Genomic DNA, 27,409 nt, shown 5'->3' on the forward strand with positions numbered 1-27,409 from the left:
ACTATGAATATATATATATTTTTAAATGCATTATAAATAGCTGAAATGCAATGAAATGTAAAGAAGACAAAGGACAAAGCATATCTTTCAAAACAATTTAGTATCCAGTGTTTAATTACACTTTTTCTTAAACGAATACGATGAAAAACATTACTGACATTGAGCACCATGAATATATGAGTATATGTGCCTCTTGCACAAATATCAGAGAATGTCATGCAAAAATTTCTCAGCAGTAGAGGACAAGAGGTTTCAATGGTAAATAACAGAAAAGACAGGAACAAGACATGATGTATGTATGTACTCACAGCAGTTAACAGACAGGTTGCTAAAACATAAAAAGTTTAAAATAGTACATTCAACTACATTTTTATTAATACTTGACATAACTAAACTTGCTGACAACTCCATATGTGAAATAAAAAAAATGTGGTGCTCAATTGCACCTTAAACAATAACGAAAAATGGCCCTCTAACTGATAAACCCTTATGAACTCACTGTTATATTACATAATAGAATGTAATTCTGTTTTTAGGCCATTTCAATGTGTTGCTAATGCACTTATATTTAAAACTAGATTTACCATACAGAATTGCATGTTATAACCTGATGTTTTTATATCAGAATGATATATGCCAGTGCAAATGATACAGACACCATAGAGGAACTATATGGGGTTACTGACCTTTCATCATTGGATTGCACATTATAACAGCTTTTATCAATAGATTCCTGCAATCACTCAAGAGCTATTTACAGAAAAGTGCAGTGCAAACCCATGCTAATAAATCACAATAGAGTCAACTAATTGACTGTGGCAGGAAAAAATACTTTTCTAGAAAAGATAAAAAAGCGGCATTTGGTATTTGTTATGTACAAAGGAAGAATTTAAAAAATTTAAAATGATTAAAGGTATTGCTACGCTTTTGCACATTATGTACATGGTTGCATGATACAGGTAAGTAATCATTTACACTTAGGCTCAGGTAGCATTTTAGAGAAATACTATGCAACTATGGAGGCAATAAGCATGAGTCACAGCATCAGAGATTGCATTCTCCAAATAAAATGCCAGCCAGATGCATTTGTAATTTTATCATAAAAAAATCTATTACAATATTTACTGGTCTATATTGCACAGCTAGCAGTTTGTTGGTTCATCTATGCTTTGCATGGTCTTGTGGTGACAATCATTCAGATTTTGTGTTGGACAAATGTCTCGAGTTTGATAATTATTCGAGCTGTACATTCCATCACTCTCATTGCTACCTCAGATGTATATCTGTCATTGGGAATCTGAGGAAAGGGTAAAAGATCAGGGTAACGTGTCCTCAGGCTGTCCACACCATATCCCTCCAAGATTTGCACATCCTTTGTTAGCCCTGTTAGCTGGGTGTTGTACTCTTCAACCTTCTGTGCAAGTGCTGTGGGCTTCACATCTTTGTCTGATTTGCCTCTGACTGCATAATCTGCAGCAATTAATGCAAGCTTTGTTGCCAGGTAGCATTTGAAACATACCCATTCATTGGCATTTTTATGAAGGTCATTTCTTGCTGCAGAAAAGTTGGCTCTTGCTTGTCTTAGCCACCTTCGAGCTTCCATAGGGTTCCCAACAGACCTGAATGATGGTGGTACAAAGAAACGATTTGAATGAGATGTGCCAGCAAAGCTAGTGAATTTGTCTCGAAAATGCTGCTTTTCTGACTTATGGCTTGTTGCTTCTTGGTTCCACGATGTGTAAAATCGCTGAAATGAGAATTTCTCTGACTGGAATCGAGTGGAAGAGGAAGAGAAAGGTCTCCTTGTTCCTCGATCAGTGGTCTGCTCTGCCTGCGTTTGTTTCTCCATCCTGTTGATCTCATTTTGCAAGTGCTTAAAAACTTCTGTGGCAATTTCAAGATTCTCTGCATTCTTGTCAGGGTGCCATTTCAAATATAAGCGCCGGATAATCTTTTTGCGCTCTGTTTCTGAAAGTTTCCAAGCTTGTTCTATGACTGAGGTAACTTCTTTAAGAATTTCAGGTAATGCGTTGAGTTTAATCTTCTTAGGGGCTGACTCTGTTGGTGGGGTTCTGTGATTTTCCTTGCTAGGAAACACGGGAGGTACCATTCTAGCACGAGGAGACTGAGTCTCCGAGGGGCTTGTTGAAGTTGGTGTGCCATCTCGATTATTGGTGCTATCATCCTGTCTAGAGAATTTGTACAAATCAAGAGAGCTTACAATTTTGTACTCACTGTACCCAATGTCTATTTGAAAGCATTTCCCAAGGACACTTGGACTGTCTTCTTCTTCCCTGTCTACTTCTTGAACAATGATAGCGTATGTGTAGGTTGGCTGATAAGTGCCTAAAAAATCACCTCCCTCTGAATCTACCAGGTAACCAACATATTCACCAGGGTAAAAAACATTCATGGGATCCATGAGCAATAAATGATGAATCTCTGCAGGAATGGGTGTACCAGGTAGTGGAAGCTCCAGCTTCGAAGGCTCCGTTGTGTCATACTTCACACCAAGGTTGTCCAGTTTCTCTGTTATTCTGTAAATGTCATTGCAACCCAGCATAGCAATAAGATAGGAGGTGTCCGAAATGAGGTTGTCTGTAGCCGACTTCAGAGTCATTGCCAAAGCAAGAAGAAAGTTAATGTCTTTGCTGTCAGAATGCTGAATGTAGAGATGAATGACTGCTGTGCCATACCTTTTAAGAAAGGCAAGAGTTTCACTACGGCTGTGGGGAATCGGGCTGCAACCTTTAACTCGTAGTGTTGTCTGTAGTTTCTCAAAACAAGACACCTTTAAGCCCTCGCACAGAGCTTTGCATAATCGTATTGCTTTGTCCTCATTCACCATGTACGCATTCTCATTCTCATGTTTCATGATCCGAATTAGTCCAGTAATGAACTGCTCAGATGACAGGAGTAACTGAAGTCGCCCCTGAAGAGAGCAAAGAGCACCAAATTGGCACATTCTTGGAGAATCTTCATCAAGTTGTTCTTCAAGGATGCTACTCAGAAGCCTGGGCCTCAGTTTCTGTGGAAGCAACATAATCAGCTTTGTGTGAAAGGCATGGTCTTTGCCAAGGTAACACTGGCTCATGTCAACAAGCATCTGAACACCAACATTACCCTGCATTCGGCTCTTGTAGTGTGGTGCGTCATCAAAGACTAACGTGTTCGATTTGGCCAATCGTCCATCATGACTTGGAAGGTAAAATGTCACATCTCTGAGATTCTCAAGGTCTTTTCGGATCTGAACTGGATCGTTCTGCAGGCTTTTGAACAGACCAGAGACGGTTCTTTTTACTGTTCTCATTTCATTAGGGTCAAGCTGCTTGCCTTCTGAATTTCTATAAATTCGACACAAAACCTCAACATATTGTTTAGTGGAAACAACATCCTCAGTTCCCAACAGTTTGAATAGTTGGTGAAATGTACCAAGCTCAAGGGGAAGTTTGTACAAGTAGGGTTTAAAGTCAGATTCATTGTCCAAATTAATGACAACCTCCTCTGGTTTAAGGAGTTTCCACCCCTCCTCAACCATAACAAAGGCGACTCCTCGTAACTGCAAACAGAAATCACGTTTATCTGCATTAAGAAATTCATAAATGCTCCTCAGTACCTTGTTTCGTGTTTTAACTGCATCGTCATCCAGGTTAGTGATGCTGCATATGTTTTTGCAATTGCTTATGACTTTCTCCAATGGAGGGTCAACATTGACATTTAACATGGTCACAATAAGATCAAGCTGCTCTTGACTGGTGAGTGTATTACCTTCTTGGTCTTTAATGCTTACTGGTGTTGCCCTTTCGGGTAGAATAGGACAGGATGTCCACAACAACTGCATGATATCAGTTTGCTTGAACTTTGGATTTACTTGAGACCCACTGAAGCGAATTAGAGGGAGATTTCCACTCATTTCCTGGTACTGACCATGCAGGCGAACAAGTTCAGCAGGTGCACATTCTGGACATAGGAATGGTATCATAGAGAGATCTTTGAGGAATGCTCCGTCAAACAGATCTGTTCTTTCATTGAAAATATGATTCAGAAGAACATCAACATTAGTCTGAACTTTCTCCTTGGACCAGTTCTCTGTATAAGCTTTGATGCTGATTTCTTTTGCAAACTGCAAAACTTGCTGTTGAGATACAACATATTTCAAACCAATATTGCGCAAGAATGTTACCCATGGGGGCAAATATGATGTCCCTTGTTTTGGCTTAGATACTTGCTCGATTTTTCTGAAAAAATCATTGGGGATGAAGGACTTTGGTGGAAGCATCACCTCAAACACTTTAACCGTTTGATCAAAGAAGGCTTTGGCAGGTTTCAGCCTATTGGTGGAGTCAAAAATGAAAGACAGTCCCTCCAGTTTTTCATAGATCTTATCCTTGATACAACTTGGCTCTTCAATTGCCAACAACTTGTCCTTCAGATAGATAACATGCTGGATTTTGGCATCATGTGAAAAGATGTCAAATTTTGTAAGAAGATGATTCAGGTAAACCTCAAGGTCATCAATTGGTGTGCAACCAAGAAAGCTGTAAAGATCTTTGAGCTGTGGGCTGTCAGCAAGGAAGGCTGAAGATGTATTGTGTGCCCACTTTTCAATGTCGGCAGAAGGAATGCTTTTTGTTAGAACATGACATGCCCCAAAGTTTGCAATGCAGATGTATTGGCCACTGACAGCTTTGTAGCATGGCAACCGTTTCAAACCCTGGACATCATCTTGGGTCAGATTTGTTAAATTGCAGTTGAAGTACAACAAAAGTGCTTCAACGTCTTTGTCTGTCAGGCTTCCTGCTTTGAAAGCTGATATCTGGATCATGTACTCAAGTGCTCTGAGTATGCTGGAAGGATTGTCTATATTTGCAGTATATCGTGATAACAGAGGGAAGACAGGAGATTCTTTGGCACATAGTTTATTCACAGCCAGTTGAAAGCATCCTCCCTTTATGAGGGTGTGAAAGACTTTGTCATTTTGCCCATTTGGAAAGATGGCTGCAAAGATTAGACTTAGGGGTAACAAAACATCATGCTCGGGAACAACTAATTTGTTTCCTGACACCATAAATTTGATTCCTGGAAGTAGTGCCCAGTCTTTCAGGATCTCTAGAACTGTCTCAAACTTAGAATTGACTGTCTGTTCTGTCTGTTCATCTCTGATTGCAAGCTGTTCACTGATGAAGTGCCATACACTCTTAAGCCAGGATTCAGTAGGACAGCCCTCTTTCCATTTCACTGACGTTTTTGTTCTGCACTCTCTGGGAAGAACAGACCCCAACAGATCTCCAAAACTGCTTATGTCAAAAATCTTTGCCACACCTGCTTTTGAAAGGATTTTGCTGTACCTTAAGTATAATGTGTGCATGAAAAGCTCTTTCCTTGATGAGATAAGCTCATGATGATTGGTCAGGAACTTTGGCTGTCTGGAGTCAAACACTTGCAAAATGTTGTCCATTGTCATCAGCAGAGGCAACCCTTCAATGTTAATGTCGTTCTCCTCCACATCTTTGAAACAGTAGTCAACAAGTAGCTTCAGACCATGAAAGAGCTTAAAATTAGAGTGCTGCAGCCGACATGGCAGTTTTCCAACTTGGCAAGATGTGTCTGGGAATGAGAACGTTAAAAGGAAGCTCCGAACATCCTCAGGTGTCACATATTTGACCGGAATCCCAGCATCTTCCAGGCAAATGTACAGACTGGCTGTTTCATCACAGCTGTGGATTAAGTTGAATCCAACATCCAAGAGCATAGCTTTCAATCTGTAAACATTATCTGCCACAGATTTCCGTGTGGTTATGTTATACTCTGTGTTTTTAAGATGCTGCAACTCATCCTGCAGTAAGTTGTCAAAGAATGCTCGACCTTTGCTTTTGTTGGATGTGTTTACCCAGGAGATGTATATTGCAGAATGCATATCCGTATCAATGTGTGGTGTTCTTACAACTGGGAGTAGTCTTTTCAGTTCTAAGTGAATGCAATGGTAGATTGCTCTTACCAAACAATACCAATCTGGTTGAATGTCAAGTCTGTTTACAGGAAAGAAAGACAAGAATTTTCTCAAAATATCCCTGACAACATGGATTGACATTCCTTGAAATATTGTCATGGTGGGGTCAGGACCTGGAAATAGCCGTCGTTTCAATTGAATCAGCAGTTCTACACATGCTGGAGCAATTAGTGCTGTCATCAAGTTATTGTTCCAATCACTCCTCACTCCAACTCCATTGTCATCCCTCCACAGATTTCTTCTTGCAGAATCTAAAGCAAAATGTCCATTTACATGGTAAGGCAGTCCAATCTCCAGAGAAAGCGGAAGAAAACAGAAAGCTCTGTGAGGCTTTTTGTAGTTATGGCTGGTGCATGCTGCAACACCACCGCGTGGAAAGAGTGTTATATCCTCATTTTTGTGAGCTGAAATGACACTCTTAGATACCTTCTCCATGTCTGAAAATCCAGATCTGTTACATATCATCCATGTTGTGGAATTTCCATCTGTGTCCTCTATGTCCATAATGTATGTAATCTGTTGGACTGGAATTTGGGCCAGCTGCTTTTTCTTAGAAACACTGTCTACAACAGAGGCATGAAACTGTTTGCGTTTCAGGCGATCACCATCTGTGATTTTTGCTGTCACAGAATAGAGAGTTTTTAATTCCCCAGTCCCATTCTCAATTTCACATATAGAAATTTTCTCCATGTGATTCAAAAACATGAGAAGTTCTGCACCATCTGTTCGGATTTTGTCAAGAAAATTTTGGACCATTCTGTCTGACGCGGGTGCTGAGCTGATCTCTGAGATTTTGGCCATTTCTACAGTTCGTATGGGAAATCTGAACATTGTGCTGCGCTCCAGCTTGAAATGATTACCTAGATAAAGGTTTAGTACATCAGAAAATTGAGATCTGAAGTCTGAATCCAAGTCTCTAAACATTCTTCCAGGACTTGCAGATGTTGCTCCAGGTGCATAACGAGCATGAGGATCGAAGATGCAGAGAATGTCATTATTTGAGATAAAGGAAGGACAGTCAGTAATGTGATACACAGAGTTAAATCCAATGCCATATTGCCCAGTTTTTCCTGGATTTGCCTCTTTGGTGCCTCGTCCGAGATTTTGGATGCCTCTAATATCATCTTCTGTGAATGGTTGATTGTTGTACACACATAACGATGGGCCTTGCATGGGCATCCATTTGTCATCAAAGATTCTGTCTGTTGCATGAGTCCTGGGATCAAATACAAAGTATATTTCTGTGGCTTTTGCATCATCTGCATTTTGTAGTAGCTCTTTTAACATCTCCTTTTCTGATGGATATGCATTAAGGATACTTTTGATTCTGCTGGTGAGCCTCTCCTTTTGCCCAAATTCACTCCCAAGGGTAGTAAAGCAAATGTTGGAGGCATATCTTTCCAAAGCTTTGTGTCGTTTTGGAACTGTCCCCAATTTTACTGCTACCTCTCTTGGTATATCACTATGGCAATATTTAACGGCTGTGTCTCTGACTTTAATCCAAGGACAGTCATTGTAGCAAAGTGATTTTGATGGCTGTAGTGTAAAATTGCTATCAGGAAGGAGTATCTCCCCATAGTTGCTTTGGCAGAATTCCTGAGATTTGTCTCGGATCAAGCTCCATATTCCCTCACTAATAATTCTACGAGACAACTGAAAGTTCTCTTCAGTTAGAGGCTTTCTTCCACACTCGTTCTTAATCAGCTGTAAAACTGCTGCAAACGTTTCAATAGGGAAGCTTGGCTGAACTCCCACATTTTCAAAAAGTTCCCGACAACTGTTTCGGTACTTGTTTGGAAGCTGGTAAAGATATGGAGCAGCATCAAAGTTTAAATGAAATGCAACTTTGGATGGTTCAACATATGTATTCTCTACTAGAATGGAGCAAAATGTTTTTAGCTCCTCCATGATTTCCTCGTTTGCAGCATTGGACTGGAGCAACTCTTCGTGAAGATACTTGTAGCATGCATTAGTTATGTTCTCTTGATACAATGTTACACCATCAAATGATTTTGAGAGCTCTTTCAGCTGGCTGATGACTAAAGCAACAGATGGCTTTTTTATCAATCCAAGAAAGTCTTTCACAGCCAGAGAGACAGGACCACATCCTTTGAAAGAGGGTGAATTTTCATTCAGGATGGGCTTCATTAAGCAAACAGTGTCCTGATGGTCTGTTGTAAAAAGCTCTTTTGCAGAGAACATGGTGGACTGGGGGAAATTGTTTCCATGCCATGGAAGTGAAAATCCAGCAGGTTTGGTCAAAAATGGAAGAAACTTGATGTTTTGTAATTTGGAAAGATACTGATTTGCTGCTGGATCTCTCATTTTCAGCTTTTCATCAATGAGGCTAAGGATGATACTGCTCCGGTGGCATGCCATTGTGTGGTCACTCTCATTTAGAGCCAATACAGACTCAGCACGTTCAATTAAATCTTCCCAAGATAGGTCATCCTTGACCATACCCAACTGCAATAACTTTACTAAGCATACTGGATTGACATAGTCTCTCAGACTTCCTTCAGGGAACCTTCCATCTGCACTGTTATACAGCTTAGCTACTCTGCCCTCTGGATGTATGAGTCGAGAAGGCAAAACAAGCTCCTGTGATGGTCCTGAACATGGAATGCATCGAGTTTCCCTCAGTATGGATGCAAAATCCTCCAACTTTTCATTGAGGACATAATACATTAAAGGATCACGTAGTTCACTGTCTATGTCTTGGATATGAGGGAAGAATACTTCTGTGAAGAACTGTGTCTCTGTCAGGGTGTTCTCCATTAATTTCTCTTTACAACCAGCATCATCAAAGCCTTCCTTGACCCAGTCTGGCAGTTCAACAGCATACAGATCTTGAGATCCACACTTTTTGAGGTATTTCAAGAATATCTTAAAGGCAGCAGATCCAATATCTGGTCTGCAAAGCAAAGAGTCATCCAGAAACCGAACATTCTTAATTGCCACCCAAATATTCCCATCGGAAAAGACTTTGGCATGGTTATCATCACCTTTGGCTATTTCTTGATAAACTCCCTGGCAAATCAAATTGAAGTCATCGTGGACAACTCCAGGGTCAGGCCATGCTGCATAGTAGCTGTAGTCTAACAATTCTCCACTTTCTGCCATTGACCTCAGCATGTTAAGTGCAGCCAAGTATGCTTGAACAATCACATGTCTCATGAAAATAGAGTTCCATTGTCCCTTTGTGTCTGTCTTCCAGATCTCTTTGCGATTTGATGTGACAGCAAAGCAACCATTGATGTGCACGGGCAAGCCCGTTTTGATTCTAAGGGGTAAGTAGCAGAATACTTCACCAATTGGTGTTGCACTTGTCTTTAAAGTCCATTTTCTGTTTTCTTCTTCAGAAAGCAACACAGCTACACCTCCACATGGAACCAGACCAAGGCGTTTTCCACTATCACTTAAGGAGAACTTTAAAGCTTCTGTCACATCCATGCACGAGCAGATAAGCCAGTTTGTGTTTTCTACTCCCTTCTGTGGCATTTCATCTGTCAGTCTCTTGGTTTGTGTGCCTTTAGATGCCATTTCAAAGTAGGAGGATGGATCCTCTTCAGGACCTCTAAACAGCGGGGACTGAAGATCAACAATGCGTCTGAAGACATTGTGAAACTCTTCCACTACAATTCTGATAATGCAGCCAGACTTTGGAACCTCAGCTGACACTTTGTTAGTGGCTGCAACTTTTTTCATGACTTTGGCAGCTGATTTAAGAATGCTTAATGGACCATATGCTGCTTTGGAGGACCACACACTTTTGTTTATTGTGACCACATCCTGTGCAGCAGCAGGGTTTGGCTCCTCACATTTCAAATACTTCAGGACCATTGTTCCAACATGCTGTGTGAATAGAATGAGACGATGGCCACAGATGCTGAATTCATCTACAAGTGAGTAGATATCAGTGGTGTTGTAGTAAATGCTGCTGATTTCACTTACAGATGCTTCCTGCTCGGTTCTGAAGGGAAGTCTAAAGAGGGTCCCATCATACTTGTAAGGGGACTCTTGTGACAGGGGAAGCTGGCAGTTAAATACATTGATGAAAGGTTTGAACTGGTTAGGAAACTTTCTTAGTCGTTTCTGTTGTTTGCTCCAATTGATTTTGATGCCTGGGTTTGACTTGTCTCTGATGTGTTTACTGATGTGACTGATGTTGGGATCAAACATGATCATGAATTCTCTACTCATGATAATGGGCATATCAGTCACATGGTAAACAGAGTTGAACCCCAGCCCAAATTTGCCCACTTTGTCAGCTTCACATCTTTTCATAGAGCCACCAAGCCTTGTTATGTTAAGGAAGTCTGTATCAGAAAAAACTGAATTGTTGAAGGACCACAACGCTGCTCCATGACAGACAATCATTCCAGGGTCAAGCAGATTCTCACGGATTTCAAGATTCTTTCTCATGTCAATCAAAAAACTACATTCAGTGGCATTTGCATCGTCAGCATTCTGCAAAAGCTCCTTAAAGATATCTGCAACTGAAGGATACTCCTCTAAAATGTTCTTTATTCTCACAGTTAGAGGCTCTCTTTGGCCTGACTGTTCAAACCCAAGATTTTCTGGGTTTATCAATCTTGTGCTCAAACAGGGGACTTTCAACCATTCTGCAGTTTTCATTGGAATATCATCATGGACAAGTATGATGGGCTCTGAAGCATCATCTAGTAAGTCATTCAAGTCTTCTACTTTGATATCACAGTAAGTGCATTCGTGGATGGGTTTCATAACCAATCTGCTTGGATCTTTGTGGTAAAGAATGGGCAAATGCATGTCAGGTTCTACTGATATCTGACTGCTGTAAAGCCATCGTAAAATATTTATTAGGAGCAGCAGATTACTTTTGCTCTCCTGTTTTGTCATCTTTTGCTCAGTTCTTTGCCTGATTGTTCGGACCACTTCAAACACATGGCTGGAATCTACTTCTTCAACAGAGCCACAGAACTCAAACAGCTTGCGGAATTTAGCGATGGTCTTTGGCAATGAGTACAAGTATGGTTGGAGGTCCAAATCTGGTATTGGGTTTAAAACTGTTTGTGGAGGGGAAGCAAATGTTTTCCCTGTCCAAACCCAATCAAACGGCAGAGACTTCACTGCTTCCCTTGCATCCTCCAAATGAGCTTGCATAAAGTCATAGATCTCAAACAAAATCTGCTGAAACTGATACCAGTCCTCAGTGGTAAATGCTTGGGATCTGTGCCAGTCATTAACTGCCTTTAAATGCTGGAGAACTTGATCAACCTGAGGTTCTAGCGATAACTTTAAGGCTTTTTTCATGCCAGCAGAGGTACGTTCCACCAGGGCAACAGAAGAACCAACAAGTACAGCGTGAGATATATCACACATTTCAGAAAGAGAGGAAATATTACATGAATCACCCCTCCAAGCAAGTGATTTTGGGTAATTCAAAGGTCTGTCTTTGCAAACGGGTACCCATTTTAACTTTTGCAGGTTTGTCTGAACCTCTGAGGACTTAACCAACTTTGTCTGTTTCTTCAGAATAGTAAGGAGTGTTGTTGCCTTCATTACAATGGGGTCCCATTCTGGTCTGTCACTCCCTTGCAACTCCTCAATTTTTTTGGCAACCTGAAGAACATCCTTTTCACTAAGCTGCACCTCGTTTTTGATCCCAAGTTGTCTCAGGGAATGAAGGACATCAGAAGATGATGTATAATCATTTGGTGGAAACCTTATCTTTTCCTCCATGAAAAAAAGGCTCTGCAAAATTTCCAGCTCAGGATCGAAAAAGTCTGTTGGTGAACGAGGTTTTTCTGAAGAGGTATAAATAAACTTCAGAGGAGAAAGCCAATTAATTACTGCCTTGTTTTCATTCTTCAGAAAAGACAAATGAGTAAGGACCCACAGCATGATTTTTGTTACTTCCTCTTTGGTGTAGTATCCCCTTTCAATGTCTTGAATGATCACCTTTAGACATTCAGGGCTTTTCACCTGCTCAATATTCAACAGCTTTATCAGGCGGATCGTTGCCTCATCACTACTGTCAACTACATTTATAGACAATTTCACATCTATTGGATGCTTGGCAGTATGATGTAATACCCTAGCTCCTTTCAGTGAAGTGAAAAGTGAAGGGTCGGTCTTTGACTTCTCTCCAATTTTGCTAAAGATAGGAAGATCCTGAATAATGCGTTTCTCTTTCTCTGTGACATCCGTAAGACCAGCTAAAAAGCTTCTGAGGGCAATCTTCTGTTCAACAGACAGAGCTGAAACCTGGCTGGCTAATCTCTGGGATGAAGATCTGTCCATAATCTGAAGTAGGTTGCTTGGGGATGATTGATAAATATAATTTCTCAAGAGTGGATGCTGCAAACAAGGGTCAAGTTGTTTCAAAATAACACAGCCCAGCTTTCTCATAACTTCAAGTAATGAATTAGAGGGAGTGCCCTCTTCCTCATTTACAAAAAAGATGGGAGATGGGGTTTTGAGGCGCAGCAGCTCTAAAGAATCCAAGTTGTCAGTAAGTGGCACATTTGGAATCAAAGGCATATCTTCAAAGACACCAAGGTCCTCAGCAAAGTTTATGTACAGATGCTTCCAAACCATTCTGAGCCAAGATGCAGAGGGATGCTTCCTCTCTTGATCACCAGGGCACCACTGTACTGCAAAATCTCTAGTGGACCAGGCTGTAGTAAGGACTTCTTTAATTAGACGAGCTGATCTCTCTGGGGTTAACACTTGAACTTGAGTGCAGGGCCTCCCTGAAAACACAAAACATGAAGTTACACCATTTATGAGCAACAAGAGAAGAAAAATGTACCAAAAACACAATAATAGGTAACAACTGTTAAATAACTAAGGGGATTAAGTGAAATTATTAAGGACATTTATTACATGGTTATAATATTTTATTCTGATTGGCCAGTTGCGACATTGCGACGATTGTTAGTTCCAGAAAACAAATGCCTGAAACATAAAACAGCCTCATCTGGGTACTGTGAGTCATCTTGACAGATGGGTTTGTTTCGCAATAACAAAAGGCGAGTTATACATTATCCCTTACTTAAAGGCGTTCTAAGCGAATCGTTGTGTTGATTTTTGAAATGTGTTTTCAAACAAACTGAGCGTAGTTAACTCCTCCCCCTCCCCCTCCCTTCCGTACTTTCATGAACGCGCCCAAACCCAACCCCCAAATCTTTCTTGTGGTTTATTGGCTGGAACAGTTGTTTTGTTTTGTGGTGCAGGTTTGGCCACTGTGTTTATATTGAAGTTTGTAGAGCCTGGGCTGTCTAAAGAGATCGCGTTTTTTTACAGTTTGATCAGCGGACAGGCAGCAAGCAGATAGTGAGGAGATGTTTGCTGTATGTAACAAAAAATGTTGTATGGTCTAAAACGCGTGAATTCGCTTAGAGAGCCTTTAAAGCTTTTACAATTAATGCACAAACGGCAATGGTATTAATATGGCTTACTTTATAGAAATACTTAAAAATATACTAATTAGACATACATATCTAACATCTAAATTGTAGCATTCTGATTGCACAAAAAAACATTTAGATAAACAAATATCATAGCGTCAAGTTAATAAACATTATTTTATGCATGAGCACATGTGGATCTATGGCTGTTATTTTTTATAATGAAGAATTATTTTTATTATCAATAAATTGGTTAATAATGACATAATAAAATTATTTTGTGGATATTAAAAAGCCCCTATTATGTTGCTAAAAAGAATGTTATTTTGTGTATTTGCTGTAATACATTTTGTGGGCATGGTTTATATTTAAAAATCACATTATTTTCCACAAACAGTACATTATTGGTGCTACTTTATGCCCTGCGTCGTTTAGAACAAAGCTCATCCTTCTGAAAAGCACGATGTGCTCTGATTAACCAGGTATCCGGTACATTATAATTGGCTGAATACCTTAATCGAGTGACGGAAATGTGATGCTCCTTACCATATTTGGAAGATCCATCATCTTTACTACCTTAACATTACGAACCAGCATCTGATCAAGAAAATGCAGATGACCAAGCTGATTGATCAACTTTGCCAACGAGACTTGAGTAGAACTTAACAGATTGGTAAGGTAAGGATAGTGATCATAGAAACGACAAACAACAAGCGCTACTCTACATTGCTAAAACTCGTGTTTGAATCATGGTTTGAATAGTCAGTAGCAAATTCTTCAATTATGATAACACACAGGCTTTTTAAAGGCTGTGAATCGTAAGCTGGCGGTTTTATTATAATCTGCATCAAGTCCATGTTACTGGGCTTTGGAATTAAACCGTGCCTACAATTCTAGCGTTCATTGTAGTCCAAACAAAGAGAATTCGGTTGGAGACGATAACTCGCGGCATTGAATACTGTGGGATTTGTAACTTTCCAGAATGTTAACATGTACTAACACACTCTTACATACCAAAAGAAATTTAAATTATGAAATGGAATATAGGGTCTCTTTAAGAATTTATTGCAGATTTTATATTAATGTGTTAGTTTATAATGGTTGGGTGGTTCACACATCTATCATTCAAGCATTTAAAACTACTCAAGTCATTAGTATTAGTCTTTTTAATGTTAGGTTATTATCAGTGGTTCTCAAACTAGGGGTAGGGTCACCCTTTGAGGGCATTAGATGGTGCATCAAGGGGCACTAGTTTATTTATTTTTTGTAATTAAGCCTCAGAAAAATAAGGCTACTACCAAAAGCACTATATTTTATTTTTGGTTTAATTTAAATTCTATGTTATGGATTTTTATAATAATTTTTTTTGAGGGGGGGCAAAGGGATGCACACTGAAAAGTTTGAGAACCACTGGGTTAAGTACACAAAGATACAGTATTGTGCAAAAGTCTTTATGCCCACCAGCTTTGTTGTTTAAGCAAAGTTTTAATGATCATTCATATTCATTTTTCACTCCATTTATTTAAATACAAACAAAAAATACAGGGAATATGTACACAAAATGTAAAAAAAAATCAGAACATATAGCTTCTGGCAAAGCCAGCATTTTGTGTGGCCTCTCTTGGCACTAAACACATTTTGACCTCTTTTAAGGAGACTGAAAACCTGACAAAAAGTAGAAATTAGGATTTTATAAAATTTTGGTTTACAAGATCCTTCAGGGTCCTGCAATTGCTCATTTTAAGGGGAGCTTACATGAAATACTTTAGCTTATAATTTTATTCACTTTTTAACACCGAGTACACATTTCCTGTATTTTTTGGTTGTACTCTAATAAAGAGACTGGGAAAAATATATATGGTTATACCACTGCAAAAACAACAAATTTAAAGTTGGCATTTTAGGACTTTTGCAAAGTATTCTGTGTTAGTAATGAAATAATATGATTTGGGAAAACTATGGAAACCTTAGTTTTACAGGCATTAAATGACACACAGTGCACCTACCTGAGCAACCCCAAAGATATTGTTGAACTGGAATTCAAATGAAGAAATCAGGATAAAAGGTGGAAAAACGTTAAAATAAATAAACAAGTAAATAAAACATGATAAAGCAAATTATGCAAACAAAGAGATTTAATAGGCTACTCTATTACCTCAGTACAATATAACTTTCACATGAGAAATATTTTTGCATGTTACCTTTATTCATAATGTGTCTGGGTAGCATAAGACATATAAAAAATATGCTCAACTAAATGATTATTAGGAACACCTGTTCAATTTCTCATTAATGCAATTATCTAACCAACCAATCACATGGCAGTTGCTTTAATGCATCTCCTGAACTCCAAACTGAATGTCAGAATGAAAAAGGTGATTTAAGCAATTTTGAGCGTGGCATGGTTGTTGGTGCGAGATGGGCCGGTCTGAGTATTTCACAATCTGCTCAGTTACTGGGATTTTCATGCACAACCATTTCTAGGGTTTACAAAGAATGGTGTGAAAAGAGAAACACATCCAGTATGCGGCAGTCCTGTGGGCAAAAATGCCTTGTTGATGCTAGAGGTCAGAGGAGAATGGGCCGACTGATTCAAGCTGATAGAAGAGCAACTTTGACTGAAATAACCACTCGTTACAACCGAGGTATGCAGCAAAGCATTTGTGAAGCCACAACACGCACAACCTTGAGGCGGATGCGCTACAACAGCAGAAGACCCCACCGGGGACCACTCATTTCCACTACAAATAGAAAAAAGTACCTCATATTTGCACGAGCTTACCAAAAATAAACAGTTGAAAACTGGAAAAATGTTGCCTGGTCTGATGAGTCTCAATTTCTGTTGAGGCATTCAAAGTCAGAATTTGGCGTAAACAGAATGAGAACATGGATCCATCATGCCTTGTTACCAGGCTGGTGGTGTTATGGTGTGGAAAATGTTTTCTTGGCACACTTTAGGCCCCTTAGTGCCAATTGGGTATCGTTTAAATGCCACGGCCTACCTGAGCATTATTTCTGACCATGTCCATCCCTTTATGACCACCATGTACCCATCCTCTGACGGCTACTTCCAGCAGGATAATGCACCATGTCACAAAGCTCGAATCATTTTAAATTGGTTTCTTGAACATGACAATGAGTTCACTGTACTAAAATGTCCCCCACAGTCACCAGATCTTAATCAAATAGAACATCTTTGGGATGTGGTGGAACGGGAGCGTCGTGCCCTGGATGTGCATCCCACAAATCTCCATCAACTACAAGATGCTATCCTATCGATATGGGCCAACGTTTCTAAAGAACGCTTTCAGCACCTTGTTGAATCAATACCACGTAGAATTAAGGCAGTTCTGAAGGTGAAAGGGGGTCAAACACAGTATTAGTATGGTGTTCCTAATAATCCTTTAGGTGAGTGTACACTTAGTAGAGTATTGTTTTTGTCTTGCCAAGATCATAAGCTTGATTCCAATGGAAGACATACATATATTGATTAAATAGATACATTGAATGCACCATAATTGAATAAAGTGTCTTGCAATTGTTAAATGTTCATATTTCATGTTTGTCAACAATTTCGGGACTGACCAACAACTTTGTGGCTAATTTTATTAAAATTTATTGACAAGGCTTTATATGTGATTTTTTGGCATACACTGGGTTAAATATGAGCAAGCATAACTCAAGCATCTGACATCATTAAGCAAGCATAAAACTCAAAAGTGTGCTCGCCTGCAGCAAAATATACATGAATGAAATTAAGTTTCACCGCAGAAGAAGGTCATTGATAGCAGATGCTCAATCAATCCTGAATAAGATTATGAGTGTGAAACCGTGGTTGGCAGGTGATTACCTCTGCTTTTAGCTGCTTCCTTCAGGCTGGTCATGACATGTGAGGGAATGCTTTCCAAGACAAATCTTCCCTCCAGTCCTGGATACAGGGATCTTGAAACAAAAATCAAATGCTCAAGTATGCAACTGTGTTCTATAGCCTTCCAAAGACAATTGAGCGTTGATATATTACAGGCTTTTTAACAATATAAGGCTTGATCAGGTATGAGTGCCATTCATAACTAAATTGAGATCAGAATTGGGATGGCAAACAGAATGGAACTCGATTTGGATTCATAAAGACACCAAATATCAACATATAATCAACCAATTATACTGGATGTGGCCAATTCAATTAAAATTCTTACATTTGCCCAGCCCTGGTTTGCATGTGACATCCTTTCAATTATATAATATTTAATTCATTCAAATTTATTTCTAAATCACTTATTTCTAATATTTCTATAATAAAAAATATATAAAATAGAGTATATATTGCAAAATACATTAGGGATGCACCAATACTGGTATCGGGTATCGGCCTCGATACCACATTTTCTAAAGTACTCGTACTCGTTAAAAGTCCCCCGATACCGGGGATCGATACCACGGTCTGAGAAATCTCTATGTTTGAGCGGCGTGTAAGGGGTTAATGCCTCGTGTTGTCCAAAGAGGCAGAGTTTACAACAAACTGGAAAACTAGTCCTTTGTTTTTTTGTTAAATTATATGACTAAAGCTGTTACCTGTAAATTTAAATCATGTTTTTTATTAAGTACTCCGTATCGGTATCGGCAAGTACTGAAATGCAAGTACTCGTACTCGTACTTGTATTCCAAAAAAGTGGTATCGGTGCATCCCTAAAATACATCTACTATATCTTGCTAGGTTTGCAATCGGACCGTTACCAATACAAAGCACCAAGAAACTTAATGTAGATACTAAACTCCACACCTTGGAAACTCCTCTGAGGCGATGTACACGGCATCTTTGTCATTCACTGAAGAGGAGAACACTGTAAATGTCTCATCCTGCAAAGGCAGAAGTTCAAGTCCAATGAGGTCATTATAGCAGGCATCACTAAGGATAAACTCCAGCAGGAGCAGCTTTTCATTGGACGATCCTTTATGTCGACATTTTCTCAAAGTCTGGCGCACAAAAGAAGGCGTCACTCTCCTCAGACTACCTGGCTTGGTAACAAACATTGTAAGTACTGCATCGATGTAGGCCGGCACCTGGGCCAGCATCATCCCTGAGCTATGGAGGTATTTGATTACGATTTCTGTAGTGTCCAAGCTGGAGTCCAGCTCTAAAAACACTACATCATCAACCTGGACCCAGCTGCTGTTGTGTGAGTAGATGACCGGCTGTTGGAGCAAGTCGTTGAACAGCGGTTCGAGAATTGGCTTCCATCGCGGTCGTATTCTGTTTGGATCCGGCCAGGCTCTGTAAATACCTCTAGGTGAAAGTGGGAAATCTTGGTCCTTCTTATTTTGGATTCGCCTGATGGTCTCCATGATGAGTGTGAAGTAAGCCCTTGGGATGACAGTGACTATGAGAAGCTCATTCCAAAGAGCAGAAGGGTCCCTCCATTGGTCCACCTCACGCCATTTGATGCTTCTGCGGTTGTCCGTCAGGCCGAAGAAACCGCTCACATGGACTGGTAATCCAGTCATACTTTCTTCTCCAACGGGAAGCGGGAGGAAACAGAAAGCACGCCCTGAGAAGCTTGAATCTGCCCCCTGGTCCTCATCCATAAGGGTGAGGGGCAAGGCAATACCAATGGTTGGGATGAACTTGAGATCATCAGCGAGAGAATCCAGTTCACTGCACATGCCTCGCCCTCCCACGCCATTACACACCAACCAGGTGGTCTTCTGAGTCTCTTTTGTAGTTTCATCCTGCAGTTCAATGGAGACTTGGTAGGTGGCGCACGTGACTGAATTGCTCAATACCCCATTGCTGTAGCTATCTATAGCCTGTCCCAGGGTCTTTAGAGAATTGGGCCGCTCCATCTTATCTTCTTTGCTGTCGCTTGCCGTGACCTGGAAAAGCATCCTCTCGGTCCCGTCAGATTCACGTACATGCAGTGAGACCTTCTGCACGCTCTTAAGAAAGAGCAACACGGTGTCTGCATCCACTTTGAAGGATTCGAAAAGCTCCAGGACCTTCTCTTTATTGTAAATGTTGTTACTTAATTGAGACGGTTTCATCCGCAGTGGAAAACGAAAAAGGGTTCCTGGAAAGTTGCCATCTTTAATGGTTTTCTCTGAGCTGCCTAGAAGTCCAAAATAAGGGGCAAACTGATCATTAAGCTCAGTTATTTCTTTTATGTCCGACTTCAAATTCCAGCACTGTCCAGACTCATGAACTCCAAACAACATCTGATGAGGGTCCAGCATCGCAATTTGATCCCCACTGAATATACTAGGAACATCTACAAAGAGACGACAATTAAAAAAAAAGTAAAGCATCTTTTAGTTGTTGAGGACAAAAATAAATATTTAAAGGGGACATATCATTAAAATCTGACTTTTTCCATGTTTAAGTGCCATAATTGGGTCCACAGTGCTTCTATCAACCTAGAAAATGCGAAAAAGATCGACCTGCAAGCATGTGAAAAAATAGATCACTGAAATTTGGCGCCCCCTGTGATGTCAGAAGGGGATTATACCGCCCCTTAATCTACACTATCCAACCACAGCACTGCCATTTAGTGCAGAGATCAGCTCATTTGCATATAAAAGAACACACCCAAAAACGGCACATTTTTGCTCACATCTGTAAAGTGGCAATTTTAACATGCTATAATAAATTATTTTGAGCTAAAACTTCACATATGCACTCTGGGGACACCAAAGATTTATTTGACATTTTAAAAAAAGTTTTGTGAAATGTCCCCTTTAAAAAAAATACATTTTGATGTACTTCTGAAATAGCAAACCCTTCACACAAAACCCACCTGTTATGTGGTAGACAGAGTTAAATCCAATTCCGAATCGTCCAACTTTTAAAGGGTCTTCTCTTTTTCTACTTCGCGCTACCTCCTGAATACCATTCCAATCCTCAGGGGTGAAGACGGCATCATTATAGACATACAATGCCGATCCTATGAAAAATTATGAAGTTGTAATATGCGTTGTGTATACTGTAAAAATTAGCAGGATTTTATAAAAGTGTGTTAAAATAAAAAGGTGCCTGACCTTAATTTTAATATGAAATCAACAGGGAATGGAAAAGAAAGCAATTATTTTACTAGAGTAATTTTGTTAAAAAGCTACTGTGGAAATTCATCAAGTAGTGACCAGCAATATGTTAAACAAACACTTTGATTGCATATTATTTATATATTTTGGCATCTTCTAAAATAATATTTTATTAATAATACTAATACTACTACTATAACGAAAATAATAATAATGTTACTATTAGTATTTAAAAAATAAAATTATTAACAAAAATTAAGGTATAACAATGAAGGGAAATGGTTTTATAGATCAATATGCTGTATTTGTATGTACCCTGGTACTGAGCCATATCATGTGACCACAGTGATTCCACTCCATACTCTGTCTCATCATACATAAACTTAACCTCAGTAGCCCCAGCATCCTCTGCATTCTGAATCAGCTCCTATTCGACAGACACATCAAACATTGAGTCAATTTAGTAGATTGCGCTGGCAGACTAGTTTGAACTATTTAATTCAAGAAGATAAAGAACAGTTCCAAACCAAAGCAAAAGTTTTACAATTTTTTAGCAGACACACAACGGTTATTTTTACTTTAAACGCATCTGTCTCTTGGTTTACGCAAGCCATTTCTTAGCAGTGTTCTTATGAGTAATACATACAAAGTATTAATAAATACGAGCCCTGGTCGCGATAAAACTGTCAGGGTTCATGCACATTAATCTTTACGTTTAATCTTCAAAGCCTAACGACATGCCAGGGCTGCATGTCAGCATTCAACAAACTTGTCAAGGCTATTTTAATATCTGAATCTCATCCAGTCAGTGTTCAATCTGAAATATTTTAATAACGTCACACCTGATAAGAGCAATATGATATCATTTCAGACTGCTTAATGCTAGTGTTCTAACAACAACCAGTATACTTTAAGAGTACACACTTTTCATTTACATGGAAAGCATTCATTCTTACTTTAAGAATCTGTCCACCCTCTGGATATCTTCTCAGAATATCTTTCAAAAAATCAACCAAAGGTGGCGTAGTCTGACCAAACCTTCCTGCAACAGACCAAATACAGTTTAAAGCAACCTCAACATATCCCCAACATTAAAGGTGCCAAAGAATGCATTGAAATAATCAGTTAATTGTTCTTTGATATCTACATAGAAGTTATGTAACTTTATTAAGTGCAAAAATGATCCAGAGATGCTTTTACATGTCCATTTACATCTCCAGGATTTTCCTTTAGAATGAAATTGTCTATTATTACCTTTTTTATAAAGGGTCATGAATAGTAATGTAGACCTCTGCTATGATTGGCTGTTTCACAAAGCAGCTCCAGTAGCTCTGTGTGTGTGTGTAAACAGACCTTATGTTTTAGCCTATATCAACCAAGATGTGTAATTTGAGGAAGAATCAAATGTTTGGAAAATGTTAATGGACGTTTCTGAGTGGTAAGTTTGTTTTCTTTTTTCAGTATGTACCTGCAAAACGTAACTGTAATGTCAATAGTAGAACTTCAGACTAAACGCTAACATATAGCAATAACTAGCATAAAGCGCTAACTCAGCAGTCACAACTTTGTTTTTAGCATTGCAACAACATTGTAATTAATTTAATGTTTAATGTTGGGGCATACATCTCAACTGTGACATCACAGTCGGCGTTATGCTGAGATTGGCCTGTTTTTCAGCTGTCTTTGCATAAACAAGGTTTACAAACTTTTAGAAGTAGGAAACAATCGTGTTTGAGGCCCACAATATGTCATAACCATATACAAAACTCTTATTATTCATTTATTCCTGGATAAATAGTTTTAGATTCTATGGCACCTTTAAGTTACACCCAAAAATATTTAGTAAATAAATTCTACAAAAAATGCTGGGTTGGTTCAATCCATGGTTGGATATAAAATATGTGACAATCCCTTCTGTTGATTTAAATTAACCTTGAAAATGTTCAAATGTCTTACCTCCTCCTCTCAGGCCTCGTCCATGCAGCGTCATGATTATTTCATGGCTTTCGTGTGGCACTAAACTTCCAATCTCAATGTCGTCATGAACCTATTGCAGGAAGTAAAAGCAACACCAAACACCATTTTAGACCAGTTACTAGCCAAAATTTAATAGAAAGTGTTTTGTATTTATCAAATCGCCCCTAAATCCTGTCCCCTTAGATCCCAAAAAGTAACTTTTTGGAATGACTGATCAAAAACGTATCGTGTTAAGCTCAGCAATTTTATGCAGGTTAACCAGTTAATTCTTGATAAGCTGTTAAATAGACACATACTAAGAAATTTGAGAAGCAGTAGAACATTCAGGTATTTGGACAAACTACTCATTTTGCATACTGATCTTCGCTATGAAAGAAGGTGATTTCGGATGCAGGGTCTGTCAATGGAATTGCTTTGGGGTCCCAGGGCTACATGAACAAAAGCAACTGTATAGGGCAATTAATCCAGTAACAAATGCAACAAACAGAAAAACTGTTCTAGAAAATCTTTAAAGCTTTCGATCCTATAACCTAAACCCAAAATGCATCTTTGTAAACTGCACTGTGTCACAAAAACTTGTACTAATAAGTATTCTGATGTACTGATAAAAATGTGTGTGAAATGAATAAGACTAAATTTGGATTCTGTTGAAATGAATTTTTATAAGCATCTTCAGTTATTAAAGGAATGCCTTTGGATGACATATGGCAGAAAAAAACTTGTCATAGCAGATCCAGCAAGAACCACCAAAAGCAAAAAATTCCCAAAAGAGACGCTGAACAGATGCCAAGATTAGTGAGTATCTGTCTCTGGTATCTAATTAGTCAGTATCTCGTAATATAAAATCGCATCGTATATGCAGAAAAAATCTGAAATATACACATAATACTGACACATTTCTTAGTGTATACTTCAACAGTCCAGTCATTTGAAGTTGTACAGTATGGACAGGGTTAAGATCTGAGAGCCGGTTTTCTCAAGGCTATTTTCTGAATCTGACATACTTATACTAAAGCAACGATCTCGCACCTGCTCTCGTCACTCACAAATGTTTCCCGCTTCAAGCTAAGAAAAGAGCGTGACCTGAGTATAGAAAAACCTCATTGAAGTCCATTTATTTTGACTTGCTACTAGCTATCATTTACCATCTGTTTTTTTTTTACTTTTATATTTGGATTCCAAATGTTGAAAAGTAAAATAATGTGGTAACACTTTACAATAAGGTTGTATTTGTTAACATTAGTAAATGCATTAGCTAACATGTACTAACAATGAACCATATAGTTTTTCAGCATTTGTTAATGTCAATATACAATCATGTTAGTTCATTGTGCATTAAAGTTACAACTTTTTATTTTAAAAATGTATTAGTAAATATTGAAATGAACATGAACTACGATTTATAAATGCTAATGCATTACCTAAAGTAACAAATACAATCTTATTGTAAAGTGTTACAAAAACTGTTTCACATAACTAATATATTTATCGCACAGCACAGTACATAAATAATACCTGAAAACAACACAATGAAAAATTCAGTTTGTAATAAATCAGTGTGGTTTTCAATTTGGAAGATGCTGATAGAAAAGCTTTTTGCACTTCAGATCTGAGAGAAGTATATTCTCTTAACAGAGACATAATATTTAACTACAAAAAAACTATTTAGCCTATCTTTGCCGACAGCAACAATGAACAACTCCCAGTATCAATGAGGGTTTTGTTCTGTAATAATGTTGTAATCTGATAATAAAAGCACTTTCTGTGTTAGAAATTGGCCTTTTTCAGTTTAAGAGTACATCGCATAAAGAAACATCTGGTCAAATGTTATCCCCAAAAGAAAAAATATATTTTATGAATTATATTTTGCAGAATAAATAATATGGCCAAGATTATTATTTCCTGTGTGACATTATAATAATGACAATTATGTTTTTGCAATTTAACAATAAAATGATATAAGTATGATGCAAAACATTTTGTTGCTAGCTATTGTTTTTTTAGACGTGTTTAATGTAAAACTGCAAAAAAGTAAATAAATAAAACATGAGGAATTGTCCAAATGGGTTTCATCTCCAATTACAAAATAATTGAATTTGGGTTGAAATGTGACCCAGAAATGTTAATGTTGGTTTCATTAGATTAACCTTCAAACAAATGTAAGTAATCAATACAAATCAATAGAAATTTCAGCCATTATTCATTTTAAAGCAAATGTTTATACAAGTATAGTTTAAATAGGCTGTTAATAAATACTTTACATTTAATAACATCACAAATGACAACTCCATTATACAAAAATATATAAATCTGGATGACTTACTCTGATATGTTCACATATCGCAACACAAAGAAGCAAATTTAAACATTCTGACCACTGCCCAGTCTCTACATCAGTTTCTTTGAATGGATTATAAACCTGTGAGATTGTGATCGCATGGGGATGGTACTGTAATATGATACATTTGGACATAATATGCCTGTAGGCCACTGTTTCTCCTGACAGCTCAAGCCTCAATTATACATATAGGCAGCCATGAACTGTGTGACTGTCTGAAATGCCAGACAAGGACGCCACATAAACACATTGTATCCAGTCAATATCAACTTTAGCATGAACTTTATATTACAAATATCATTCATTTGATTTTTTTACTTACCAGTTTTCCATTGTGAAACAGCTGTTGTTCAGACACTGGGTAATCTGTTTCTTGGTAGATGAGGGATTTGATGTATCTGATCACTGTGGATGGAGGGACCTGTAAGACCCTCTTGCCTAAATAGTCATGGGAGACTATCACCCATGGCAACCTGAAATCATGCAGAAATGTTATACATCTGGTCACAATGCAAAAAAAACCCTTATTATTATTGTTTTCTCTTGAGTTTAAGGTAAAATGTAACACAGTTTGCGGATTCATTCATTTTCATTTGCATCATTGTAGCAGTTTCTGTCTGATAACACAACATACTATTACAATGATCTTATTTCTATTTCTATTGTCTTGAATGAAGCTTTGACAAGCGATTGAATCTTGCCCCGTCATTGATCCTGCAGCTAAAAATCTAATTACACCTATAAGGGAATATCAAATTTAACCTGTAACCAAATGCCCACATCAATATATTGTCTAAGCCAGGGAAGGACTGAATTTGTGTGTTTTACAAAGCTATCTAGCTATCTATACATACATATTCATTACAGATATATGTGTATGTTAGGGTGGGGCATAACATGTCCCAATAATGCTTCATATTAGCCAATATACTACACGTTATACTGCATTATAATATATAATAATATACATATGTTTTCATATGGTACATATAGTAACAATCCACATGCTACTTATTCTCACACAGGAAACAAATCTTATTTGGTATTACTGAATTTGGTATTTAAAACTTATAAATAGCCTAAAATGGACGTACTGTAGGGCCGTCATGACAGATATTTGTCCGTCTCGTTGAACTTGAATGTCAATAACTTTAAGTAATTCAGATCAAACTTACCATGGGTCATGATTGGTTGCCATTGCTTTTCAGCCAGTTTGCGGTTATTTGCGTGCGCGGACATTCACTCGATCACTCTTCTGAATGAAACATTATGTCGTGTCGCACCGTTATCTTCTGGAGAAAAGCCTCCGCATTTACCTAAACCTCTTTGGGCACAGACTCAGAGAATCATCCCATCATGAGAGTTATAAGCTTTATGCGGCCGTGTTTTGCTCTTGGACCCGCCTCCTCCTCCTGAGGTACCGATGCGGTTTAATAAATGCGTGAAGACACTTGCCAGGCTGTATCACAGTGCGCTAAAATAACTGAATTCTGCAAGAGAGAAAGCAAAAGAATGTCAAAATATTAGCTCCATCCATGATAATATTTAAAAAAATGCAGTTTCATGTCTCGGTAGGGTGCATGTGATGTGAGTGACACTTCTGTGGCTGCGGATTTTTTACCTTAAGTGAGCGCGATGCATGTTGGGAGTTGTAGTCCTCTAACGTCATATAACGGACCAACGGACCCTCTTGACTAATCGAGATAAATAGTACCTTTTTAATATGCTTTTTAATATAAAAAACGACGATTTGGAAAATAAAGAGCAATATATTGAACAGCTATTTATTTTATTAGGAAGATATATGTGGAAAAAGAAGCGGTCTCTTTGCAAACCAAATTGTTTACATTTTTATAAATGACTTTTATTGATTTATAAATTATTTGGAAGAAACTAGAAAAAGCTCTGAAGCATGTCATGCCTAATCATTACTTTTATTTTATGTAAATGTTTTTTTTTTGTTGTTGTTGTTGCAGCAGCTAATTAATAATGTTAGTATAACCTACCTCTTTTTTTTGCATTGTATACAAAATAATAATAATAATAATAATAATAATAAAAATAATAACTAGAGGAACAGTATGATGATTACTGATGTTTGTTATTATTACTATACACAAAGTCAAAATAAATATATATCCTATCATGTTGTATGATTATTTAGAGGACAGCTGTGTTACAGTATATGACGCAGTGTAATGGATAAACCAGATGATGTCACGCAACCTTACTGCACCAGTATATTTACTTTCAACCTTCATTAACTTATTTAGTAAAGTGCCAAAATAATCCAAATATATATATAGACTACAACAATGACACTGAACAGTTCCTAGAAATAGCTCTTACCATGTAAATCCATTGCCGCAGTTAGTCACAGGACAGATGAAGTGAAATATTTCCCCATAGGTCTGCAGTACAGCCTGTATTCTTTCATGTTTTGCTCTCTTTTCTATAGTGATGTTGTTTATGAGACATCAGGCTCATGCAATGTCTAATGTAAAGGACGATTCGCCCAATATTCATTAACTCTGGCAGTCCTTTCTAGTCAACGTTTCATTACTGCATCGCCTGTTTCAGCAAATCAGCGGTCTTAAAGCTACAGTACTGCGACAGTGATCATCAGGGCAAATGTAGTTCAATTTGTCATGATGTCAA

At 38.3% G+C, this 27,409-nt stretch overlaps 2 protein-coding genes across 4 annotated transcripts in view; one reads left to right on the top strand and one right to left on the bottom strand.

Moving 5' to 3' along the window:
• The window catches only part of ptgir (prostaglandin I2 receptor), a 112,068-nt gene extending 94,836 nt beyond the window's left edge, over positions 1–17,232 (top strand). The window contains exon 4 of the transcript XR_012337217.1: positions 15,780–17,232. The gene's annotated coding sequence lies outside the window, so the exon portion shown is untranslated. The remainder of the gene's footprint in view (positions 1–15,779) is intronic.
• sacs (sacsin molecular chaperone) lies at positions 84–27,359 on the bottom strand. 3 transcript variants are annotated; one of them, XM_065281596.2, is made up of 11 exons: positions 27,101–27,359; positions 25,927–26,241; positions 25,074–25,224; positions 22,393–22,483; positions 21,393–21,478; positions 20,752–20,863; positions 20,193–20,339; positions 18,185–19,667; positions 17,255–17,346; positions 15,411–15,437; positions 84–12,747 (listed from the first exon to the last, which is right to left on the bottom strand). In XM_065281596.2, the coding sequence occupies exons 2-11, from the start codon at positions 25,947–25,949 to the stop codon at positions 1,196–1,198; spliced, it is 13,764 nt and encodes a 4,587-aa protein (XP_065137668.1). In that variant the 5' UTR covers positions 25,950–26,241; positions 27,101–27,359; the 3' UTR covers positions 84–1,195. The 3 variants fall into 3 exon arrangements, with proteins under 3 accessions (XP_065137668.1, XP_065137670.1, XP_065137669.1); XM_065281598.2 differs by lacking the exon at positions 25,074–25,224; XM_065281597.2 differs by lacking the exon at positions 15,411–15,437.
• Positions 27,360–27,409: the final 50 nt, after the last annotated feature.

The sequence above is a fragment of the Paramisgurnus dabryanus genome, chromosome 8 (assembly GCF_030506205.2).
Source record: "Paramisgurnus dabryanus chromosome 8, PD_genome_1.1, whole genome shotgun sequence".
In the NCBI taxonomy this organism is placed as follows: domain Eukaryota; kingdom Metazoa; phylum Chordata; class Actinopteri; order Cypriniformes; family Cobitidae; genus Paramisgurnus; species Paramisgurnus dabryanus.

Excerpts from the sequence above, each read along its gene's own strand:
- sacs (XM_065281596.2), bottom strand. The coding sequence starts at position 25,949 with ATGGCAACCAATCATGACCCATG. Across the intron at positions 20,340-20,751 it reads TGATATGGCTCAGTACCAGG|GATCGGCATTGTATGTCTAT; the intron begins GTACATACAAAT and ends AATTTTTCATAG. Across the intron at positions 12,748-15,410 it reads ATATCTTTGGGGTTGCTCAG|GGAGGCCCTGCACTCAAGTT; the intron begins GTAGGTGCACTG and ends TTGTGTTTTCAG.